General features: G+C 33.0%; 1 protein-coding gene across 1 annotated transcript; it reads left to right on the top strand.

The window, feature by feature from the left end:
- The first annotated feature begins 2,595 nt into the window (after positions 1-2,595).
- Positions 2,596-10,418, top strand: LOC103039888 (heat shock 70 kDa protein 12A-like). The gene is made up of 4 exons (XM_049480524.1): positions 2,596-2,916; positions 3,026-3,250; positions 3,537-3,711; positions 9,174-10,418. The coding sequence occupies exons 1-4, from the start codon at positions 2,623-2,625 to the stop codon at positions 10,217-10,219; spliced, it is 1,740 nt and encodes a 579-aa protein (XP_049336481.1). The 5' UTR covers positions 2,596-2,622; the 3' UTR covers positions 10,220-10,418.
- Positions 10,419-10,860: the final 442 nt, after the last annotated feature.

Raw genomic sequence — 10,860 nt, 5'->3', positions numbered from 1 at the left:
GCAGGCAGACAGGAAGTGGCTGGCCTGACATAAAGAGAAAACCAGTAATGCTATAAAAGCGACTAGTAATTTTTAACAGGTGTTAGTAATGTATAATGAAGGCACACTTGTTTAACCTCTTAACACTATATTAACATTATATATGAAATATAATATCTGGCTGTGTTTATGAATAGTTATGAATACTTATAGGCTCAATATAGACACCCAATATACCATTTTAAAGCCTAGAATCTCTGCTTTTCAGTTATATAGCCTATTTAGCAGTATCTCCTTTCAGAAAATAAACATTTAGGGCGAAATATGCCTTGCTTCTGAAAGTTATTAAATATCATATTCATATTTGCGTTTATCGTACGTCCATATTTGACCGAATGCGGTCATGTTATACAGCATTCGAATACGGTTCCTGAATTAGAGCTGAAAGAGTGCGTCACCGGGCGCAAAATGAGTTATAAAAGTGGTAGTTTTTATTATTATAAAGTTTCCAGACCTTTGGAGAAAGAAAATACCATTCCTGCTTCAAATCACTGTAATATCTAACAAGTGAAAGGGAGCAGTTTATAATTTTATATGATGATTGTAAACACATTATAGCAAAATGTAGAGCTGCCAAAACCCTTCTTCCATATAAATAGTTCATTTTATATGTCTGAAAAAAAAAATAAAATAGAAAATCTGAAAAGCGCCTACAAATTTTCCTGGTTTTTACCATATTTTGGCCATTACATGTTTAATTGAATAATTAAAGTGTCTTAAATGAATTGTGTAAAGGCTTCTAAGTAATATTAATTCATAGAATTGACTCTGAATTATTTAATATTGGAGTGATAAGCCTTCAAATGTGAGTATGTAATTTCAGGCAGAAAATGGTAAAAAAAAAAAGGCTTGGAGCTTAAGAGGTTAATTGTTGTTAGTAGATTTGTCTCCCTGTTTCCCATCACCCCTTGTGCTCCCCTGTAGTTTTCCATTCACATGTACAAGTGTCTGATCTGTAGCTCCTCCCCCTTGTTACCTGTTTCCCCAAGTGTTTCCTGTTTATATAGTCCTGGTGTTTCAGTGTGTCTTGGTCAGTCTTTGCACCTCCCCCTGTTGTTTTGTCTATCCTGCATTAGCTTTCTTTATTCTTGTTTATATTCCTAGTTTAATTTTTTATTTGTTTATTCAGTCTTGTTTTAGTTCCTAATTTATTCTCCTCGTTTGTTTTGGTCTGTTTCTTTGTTTATTTGTTCTTCTATTATAATAAAAGCATCTTACCTGCACTTGCGTCTGCCTCAGAAATGTAGCTGATATTATTTTACTGCCCTACACACCGTAAGTAAAGTAAACAGAAGTAAACATTATTACTTAAAAATACAAATATTGTATCAGTTAAATATTTAGAGTATTATTTAACAACGCTTATTCACCCATTAGACAGTAGGCAGTATATGAGCAAGATACATTAATCAATGCAGTTACTTGTTTGTGTAAAATAAGTTAATATTATTAATGTAATAACTAGTGTTTTATTCATGTTAACTAATGCATTATTTCATATTAGTTGATCAACACCTAATGTAAATTATTACTGTTTTATGCATTAAGAATGACCAATTCAAAATTACCTTATGATTATCTTGTTTCCAAGGAACCCTATAGAAATGCACAGATGATAAACAAGATTATTATGAATGTAATTAATCTTTCTGATTAATCTGAGTACAAATATCTTATCTTCCTGCTGTTTTATAATAATAATAATAATAATAATAATAATACTGTAAATGATCTCCCCAAAGCACTTAAATACTTTCAATAATAGATTTTAAAAAGTGATTTATATACAAAGGTGTGAAAAGTATCTCCATTCATTACTCTGTAGGTGAAAGTATAGATACTAGAGTATAATAAGAAGCTGAAGTATCAACTCAAGCTTTTTACTCTTTAAGTAAAAGTGTAAAAGTATTGGTTTCAAAACTACTTATAGTATAAAAGTAAAAGTAATGTAAGGAGAAAAAAACACAGCCATAAAAAACAAAACCCTATAGTGCACCACCCCCCACCTCCCCAAAACACCTTTTTCTAAAAGTCATATTGACTTTTATTAATATATTGATTAATATAATATAATTTAGGATGCACTAGGCTGTTCCCTCTTTCAGCTGCATATGTGCTGATTGTAAATGAATGTATTTTAATAGAATGTAAATATTAAAGAAGCTCAGTTGGATGTTTCCTCTTGAGTTTCAATTGTTAAAAGTTTTCATAGATTTACAATAAAATGTGTAATTCCTGTTAATGATGCTTAGAACCGGAATTAGTTATTACTGTGTTATGTGATGATTAGATCTATAGGCTGAACATGTTGTTTATAACAGCTTTATAGTTGAGTATAAAATGAGAGATAAAATAGACACATTAAACTCTTACCATCCGAGAGCGTCAAGCTGAGGCTTTAGAGCAGGAAAGCAGTGAAAGAATCTCAATCCTGCAGGTCTTTTTATACCCAGGCCACACCCAGTTTTCAGAGGGTTGGACTGAACAAAGTGAAAATAAAAGATACTCTATATAAGCGTGTCTCTTCTTCAGCACATTATCTTGTCTGGCTCTCAGAGAGTGCAGATCTTTACTGTTGGAGAAATGGCAGAGGTACAAAAGGCAGAATCAGTTGTTTCTATTGCTGTTGATTTTGGCACAGCCTACAGTGGATACTGCTTTAAATTTAAAAAATCTAAACAGATACGGATGCCTAAATGGGGTTTAGAATTCGGTCATGATACACTAAAAACCCCTACCTGCATTCTGTTTGATGAAAATAAACAGTTTCTGAACTTCGGCTACGATGCCATCGAAACCTACAACCGACACAAATCAAGAGAAGAAGCAAAGAGACTCTACCTGTTCGACAACTTCAAAATGGAGCTCTACGGAAAGGTGAGATTTATTAGATTCATTCTTATATTAACAAATAAATACTGTTTTATGTCTTAGTTCCACTCAGATTTAATATGATGTTAATTCTATAAATATATGTATTTTTCAGGAGCTGAACAGAGCGCTGATGATCACGTCTAAAAACGGGAAAAAAATGAGAGCTATAAAAGTGTTCTCAGAGAGCCTGAAGTTCATGAAAGATCACGCCCTGAAGATGATCGGAGATCATACTGCTGGAATGGAGTACTCAGCCTGTGATGCTACGTGGGTTCTGACGGTTCCAGCTATCTGGAGTCCTGCAGCTAAACAGTTCATGAGAGAAGCAGCAGTGCAGGTGAGATCAGATACCAGACCAATAAACCTCTTAATTACCCTCATTATTACTGTATTACACTATTAATAATACACACAGTATAATCATTTATAGCATATTACACATGGGTTTATATTAAATTATATATTTATGTGTTTAGATTGTTCTGGAGATCTGATTCTGATAGACTGTAGTTCTTTGTTTATATTTAATCATATATTTATGTGTTTAGATGGTTCTGGAGATCGGATTCTGATAGACTGTAGTTCTGGGTTTATATTAAATCAAATATATATGTATTTTTTAGGCTGGTCTGATAAGAGGAAATGATCCTGAAAGGCTGATTGTGGCTCTGGAACCAGAAGCTGCTTCTGTTTGGTGTAAACAGCTGCCCTATGATGGATTTCTGGAAGGAGATCTTGGAGAATCAGACAAGATAGAAGATGAGCCAGAAACACAGTACATGGTGGTGGATTGTGGAGGTAAAGTAATGTGCTGAAGGTTAATATCACCAGAAGAGTTAGAGAATGTTAGATTGAGATATAAATCTAGAGTAGTAATCAGGGCTGTACTGGTAATCTGGTGTACCGGGCGTTTGCCCGGTGGCCCGAAAGTCTTCAGGGGCCGACGCTGTTGGATTTTTTTTTCTAAGAGACTAGCCCACAATATAGAGGGGGCGACCCATTGGCCCATCTTCAATATAGACAGTTGACTGAACCAATCAGGATATAGGACGAAAGTGGCACCACCCCTTTCTCTGCGTGGTCCACTGAACCCCCACTACGTTCTGGGTGGAGGCTGCGTGGTGAAACAGAAGCGGCAGAAAGGGGCAGCGGAGAAATTACACACAAAGAAACTGAAGAATCTCACTGTAGCTGCTTCAAAATGTGTAAAAATCACAGACAAATGATATCTTTGTGTTTGTGACAGAGCTGTTGGTTATACTATGTGGTTGTGAAATTCATAACCAAAAGTTCTAATAGCTCCACACTAAGTACTGATGTACATATTTAAACATACCTGGTACTTTTACTGGTAGTTACGGTAACACTTTATTTTAAGGAACACAAATTAGGCACTTATTAATGTCTTATTATTTGCTTAATAAAGCCTTAATTAGACATTTATAATTGATTTATTCACTACTTATTAGTCTTTATTCTGTGTAAGGGTTATTGGTGCTTAATTAGTGGTCTGTTATGTAGAAATGATTAATAATGGCTGTATTAGTTCTTATAGTGCACTATAAACAGTTATGTTAGCACCCAGTTAAGCAGGTTTTTAGCATTAACTATTAGCCAAATCATACACGTTATTAGTGTATAATTGGTCGCAATCTGATCTATGTGAGTTTGGTACGGTTATGGCTGTGCTGGAGTTTACTGAGTTAATCAGGGTTTAATAAGTCACTTATACACCCAGAAGTGTACCATATTCTAAAGTGAGGTTCTGTTCATCACTAATTACACCCTAAAAAGAACTGACTAAATACTTCATCAACCAATCCCCCTCACGATGTACTTAATAAGGGTTTAATTAGTCACTAATAGAGCAAGAAGTGTACCATATTCTAAAGTGAGGTTCTGTTCATCACTAATTAGACACTAAAAAGAACTGTGTGTTTCACTTCCCATTTACATAAGTTGAATGTCAAAAATGCAGTTGTCCTAATGAAACAACAGAAAACACATTTTAGCACATTTATTCTCTTTTGAATTCAAGCAGTTCTATTTTCTATTGGTTTAAGACTCTCAACTGTTAAATTTAAAATGTAGATTGACTGACTGACTGGTCGAATGTGCAGATACCAATATAGCTAAAATGGTAACTGTAACAGCAATGGCAACATATGAACATGACTTATCAATTATTATGTACCATTTATTACCACATATTTTGCAGTGTACTATATATTGTACTTTATATTTTGAACAATACACTTCACTATGTATTCAAGAATATATTTTAATATATTACTATCAATAATACACATACCATCTATTACCACACATCACAATTTATTTTATTATATATTTAACAATACACTTCACTATAAATTCAAGAATATATACTACCATATACTACTATATGTATAATACAAAAACAGATAAAGGTATGCTTAAAGTTCAGAAAAACATCAACATTAAAGAGTTCCATCAGTAGCACTCGTGCCGTCCCACTGGCTGTAGCTTGTGCTTTTGCAGTCTTCCAACAATGGGCTGAGACAGTGATGGTGCCTTCCTTCCCCAGTTTCACCTTATAACAAAGGAAGAAAATGAGAAATAAACAAACAATGACCACCAGCAACACAATGCTACTTAGTTACAAGTGGGTCCGAATACTCTTAGATTAAAAACAAGTTTCAGTATTTGGAACCCACCGCTAACAAGCCTAATTTAAAGGTAAACTGTGATAGTTTAATAATGTACAGCTAAATCCTTAATACAAAATAAATTAGCATAGCTATTTCATGGGATAAAGTGAGATAGCTAGATTAGCTAATTAAAACATATCTCAAAGCTAATTTACCTAGCTAACTAGTTAACTTAAAGCTAAGTTAGCTAGTTATAACTTATAAATTAAAGCTAGGTTAGCTAGTAATAAATCCTAAATTAAAGATAGGTTAACTAGTTATAACATAAATTAAAGATAGGTTAGCTAATTATAACTTATAAATGAATGCTAGGTTAGCTAGCTATAAATTATTACTTAAAGCTAGGTTATCTAGTTCAATTAAAGCAAAGGTAGCTAGTTAACTTAAAGTTAGGTTAGCTAGTTAAATTAAAGCTAGGTTAGCTAGTTAAATTAAAGCTAGGTTAGTTAGTTAAATTAAAGCTAGACTAGATAGTTAAATTAAAGCTTGGTTAGATAGTTAAATTAAAGCTAGGTTAGCTAGTTTAATTAAAGATTGCTTAGCTAGTTAAAATAAAGCTAAGTTAGCTAGTTATAACTTATAAATTAAAGCTAGGTTAGCTAGTAATAAATCCAAAATTAAAGATAGGTTAACTAGTTATAACATAAATTAAAGATAGGTTAGCTAATTATAACTTAAAAATGAATGCTAGGTTGCTAGCTATAAATTATAACTTAAAGCTAGGTTAGCTAGTTCAATTAAAGCAAAGGTAGCTAGTTAACTTAAAGTTAGGTTAGCTAGTTAAATTAAAGCTAGGTTAGCTAGTTAAATTAAAGCTAGACTAGATAGTTAAATTAAAGCTTGGTTAGATAGTTAAATTAAAGCAAAGGTAGCTAGTTAACTTAAAGTTAGGTTAGCTAGTTTAATTAAAGCTTGCTTAGCTAGTTTAATTAAAGCTAGACTAGATAGTTAAATTAAAGCTAGGTTAGCTAGTTTAATTAAAGTTAGGTTAGTTAGTTAAATTAAAGCTAGACTAGATAGTTAAATTAAAGCTAGGTTAGCTAGTTTAATTAAAGTTAGGTTAGTTAGTTAAATTAAAGCTTGGTTAGCTAGTTTAATTAAAGCTTGCTTAGCTAGTTTAATTAAAGCTTGCTTAGCTAGTTAAATTAAAGCTAGGTTAGCTAGTTTAATTAAAGATTGCTTAGCTAGTTAAAATAAAGCTAAGTTAGCTAGTTATAACATAAATTAAAGCTAGGTTAGTTAGTTAAATTAAAGCTAGACTAGATAGTTAAATTAAAGCTAGGTTAGCTAGTTTAATTAAAGTTAGGTTAGTTAGTTAAATTAAAGCTTGGTTAGCTAGTTTAATTAAAGCTTGCTTAGCTAGTTTAATTAAAGCTTGCTTAGCTAGTTAAATTAAAGCTAGGTTAGCTAGTTAAGTTAAAGTTAGTTTAGCTAGTTAAAATAAAGCTAAGCTAGCTAGTTCAATTAAAGTTAGGCTGGTTAGTTAAAATAAAGCTAAGCTAGCTAGTTACATTAAAGCTAGGTTGGCTAGTTAAAATAAAGCCAAGCTAGCTAGTTACATTAAAGCTAGGCTGGCTAGTTAAAATAAAGCTAAGTTAGCTAGTTAAATTAAAGCTAGGCTGGTTAGTTAAAATAAAGCTAAGCTAGCTATTTAAATTAAAGCTAGGTTGGCTAGTTAAAATAAAGCCAAGCTAGCTAGTTACATTAAAGCTAGGCTGGTTAGTTAAAATAAAGCTAAGCTAGCTAGTTAAATTAAAGCTAGGCTGGTTAGTTAAAATAAAGCTAAGCTAGCTAGTTACATTAAAACTAGTCTGGCTAGTTAAAATAAAGCTAAGCTAGCTAGTTAAATTAAAGTTAGGCTGGCTAGTTAAAATAAAGCCAAGCTAGCTAGTTAAATTAAAGCTAGGCTGGTTAGTTAAAATAAAGCTAAGCTAGCTAGTTACATTAAAGCTAGGCTGGCTAGTTAAAATAAAGCTAAGCTAGCTAGTTAAATTAAAGCTAGGCTGGTTAGTTAAAATAAAGCTAAGCTAGCTAGTTACATTAAAACTAGTCTGGCTAGTTAAAATAAAGCTAAGCTAGCTAGTTAAATTAAAGTTAGGCTGGCTAGTTAAAATAAAGCCAAGCTAGCTAGTTAAATTAAAGCATAGGTAGCTAGTTAACTTAAAGCTAAGCTAGCTAGTTACATTAAGCAAAGGTAACTAGTTAACTTAAAGCTAGGTTAGCTGGTAGCTAGGTTGGCTAGTTAAACTAAAGATAAAGTAGCTAGTTAACTTAAAGCTAAGCTAGCTAGTTACATTAAGCAAAGGTAACTAGTTAACTTAAAGCTAGGTTAGCTGGTAGCTAGGTTGGCTAGTTAAACTAAAGATAAAGTAGCTAGTTAACTTAAAGCTAGGTTAGCTAGTTAAACTATAGCTAAGGTTATACTGCCAAATTTGGCTTGTCTGAAAACCACGGGTACATTTTTGCTCAATCTTCAAACTGAAAATGTAACAATTATGATTTAAGGAGAGGGAGGGTATTTTAATAAAAATCAAATATAATATAATATAATATAATATAATAATATTTGTATGCCCTTATACACAAAATTAATGATAAATCACAAAGTAAAATTAATAGACTGTATAAGTGTAATACACCTAAATATAAGATTTTGGGCTAGGTCTGTGTAACGTATGTAGCATTTGGGCAAAAAAAAAATAAATGTAATAACTTGTCAATCTTTGTTACATTAAAATTTTTAATATGCAAACATGAATATGACCGCTTTATTTAAGTAATTGTAGATGATGTAAATGTATTTTGTTTATTGGGTTTGTAACTGTGGACCTTTATTGGCACATTCAGGATGTATTTTAAACCATGGTACGCTTTTGTCTCTTTTGTGAAATGCTTAACTAAGAAAGACACTAATAAATACAAAAAAAGCATTTGGTCTAAAAAAAATATTGCAGTTTAGCAGTTTAGAGATTTGGTCTTTATTGTGGTATGTTTTTATATTTACCAATATATAGACATAAATGGTCCATGCAAATTGTCATATATTAAACAATAGATGTCATTTTTTTCCATATATGAAAACTTATTATTTAATATATTGCACTATATTTTCCAATATATTGTCATTTATTATGTTTCATAAGGGATATTAGTTACATAGCACCAGAAAGTAAACAAATATACCAAATAATTCCTAAATATACTAAATTGTTCCAAATATATCAAATTATTCCCAAATATTCTAAATTATTCCTAAATATATAGAATTATTAAGATATATCAAATTATTCCAAAGAGTACAAGCCGTTTATTCTGAACTAATTAAGAACTAATACAGCCATTATTAATCATTTCTACATAACAGACCACTAATTAAGCACCAATAACACTTACACAGAATGAAGCCAAATAAGTAGTGAATAAATCATTTATAAATGTCTAATTTTGGCTTTGTTAAGCAAATAATAAGACATTAATAAGCGCCTAATTTGTGTTCCTTAAAATAAATTGTTACCGTTACTGTGCGCCAGACCAGAATATGAATATGACTTTCTCCTGTTTTTTATTTAGGTGGAACCATTGATATCACAGTGCATGAGGTGATGGAGGGAGGTCGTCTAAAGGAGCTGCACAAGGTCTCAGGCAACAACATGGGAGGACAGACTGTGGACAAGAACTTCAGAGAGTTCCTCAGAAAAACTCTGACTGAAAAAGTGTTTGATGAGTTGGAGGAGAAGTATCCCACTGAGCTGTACAGATTAATGTGTGATTTTTCAGTCTGTAAACGTTCAGGTAGTAATGGCATGGTGCAATGCCCATCTGCTTTAGTACAGACAGTCGGGGAAAAACAGCTACAAGATTGCTTTAGGGGAGTCAGTGGTGCAGTATGGGAGAATGGATCAATACTGCTGAGAAAGGAAAAGATAGAATCCTTTCATGAAGACAGTCTCAGAGCCATCGAGAAACAGATCAGAGAGATACTGAAAAGACCTGAACTGAACATCAGCTACATCTTCGTAGTGGGAGGATTTGCTCTGAGTCCGTATGTAAAAGGTTTAGTCAGGGGGAAGTTTAATCGGGGAGAAGAGTGTAGTGTGCTCTGTCCAGTAGATGCTCAGGCTGCAGTTCTGAAAGGAGCTGTGACATTTAGCACACAGCCAAACATAATCCAGTCCCGGATCAGTCTTTACACTTACGGGATTGCAACATCTGAACAGTTTGATGAGATCAAACACAAGGGCAGAAGCTCATTTGAGAACAGGGATGGAGTAAAGTTCTGTAACTGTCGCTTCTACTTCTTCGTAAAGAAGGACGAGTCCATCAGGTTTGATGAGGACAGAGAGTTCAGCTTTTGTCCGGTTGAAAGAGATCAGACAGAACTGAATTTCAGATTTTACCGAACTGAGAGTAAAACTGTTCAGTACGTAGATGAGGAAGGGGTGGAGGAGTTTGGGTTGATCAGAGTGGAATTACCCACAGCTAAGAAAAGCAGGGAGCAGTCAGTCAGACTTAAGATCAAGTTTGGTTTCACTGAGATGATGGCGACCATCACAGATAGAAAAGGTCACAAAACAGACGCCAAACTGGACTTCATGACAGAGTCATTAGTGCTCTAACGTTGAAAAAGTGCACAGATATTTCTGGCGGTTTATGTTCTCTAGTTTAATCTACTTTAATAAAGTGATTTCTCAAATTGTAATCTTTACCTTTAGTTTAAACTTTGAAAAGTAGTTTCTATCAACAATGCTACATTTATAGTCTGTATCACACATTACTTAATAATAAGGAACTATGGCCAAGAATCTACTTCATATTTTAAGATGCTTTTATTGTTATTTTGCTTATATTGACTGTTAATAATTCTTTCCATTCTGATTAACAATAATCGTAATTTCACTCCTGCTCCACATTGATCCACATTCCTGACTAACATAGACCTGTGGATCATATTATTGTTCACGTTACTAATGAAACACTGGTGAAATGTGAGGAACGATTGTTCATCAAGGTTAATTATCTTTATTTGGTGAAGGTGAAAACATTATTGTATACAAATCCAATCATTAAAATAAGCCATATACATTAAATTGCCAAAAGTATTCGCTCACTGAACTCGGGTGTTTCTGAATCTCTTCCGTGTCCACAGGTGTTTAATAATAAAAGCAGCAGCTAGGCATGCTGGGAATGCTTCTACAAACATCAGTGAAAGAACGGGTCTCTCTCAGGAGCTCAGTGATAGGATGCAGCACCTTTGCAA

This window comes from Astyanax mexicanus, chromosome 6 (assembly GCF_023375975.1).
Source record: "Astyanax mexicanus isolate ESR-SI-001 chromosome 6, AstMex3_surface, whole genome shotgun sequence".
NCBI classification, from domain to species: domain Eukaryota; kingdom Metazoa; phylum Chordata; class Actinopteri; order Characiformes; family Acestrorhamphidae; genus Astyanax; species Astyanax mexicanus.
Note: the sequence above shows the minus strand (reverse complement) of the source record. Positions and strands in the feature narration are given on the sequence as shown.

Bases quoted from the DNA above. Each gene is read 5' to 3' on its own strand.
- LOC103039888 (XM_049480524.1), top strand. From the start codon at position 2,623: ATGGCAGAGGTACAAAAGGCAGAATCAGTTGTTTCTATTGCTGTTGAT. The intron at 3,251-3,536 runs GTGAGATCAGAT...TGTATTTTTTAG, and splicing joins TGAGAGAAGCAGCAGTGCAG to GCTGGTCTGATAAGAGGAAA. The intron at 3,712-9,173 runs GTAAAGTAATGT...TTTTTTATTTAG, and splicing joins CATGGTGGTGGATTGTGGAG to GTGGAACCATTGATATCACA.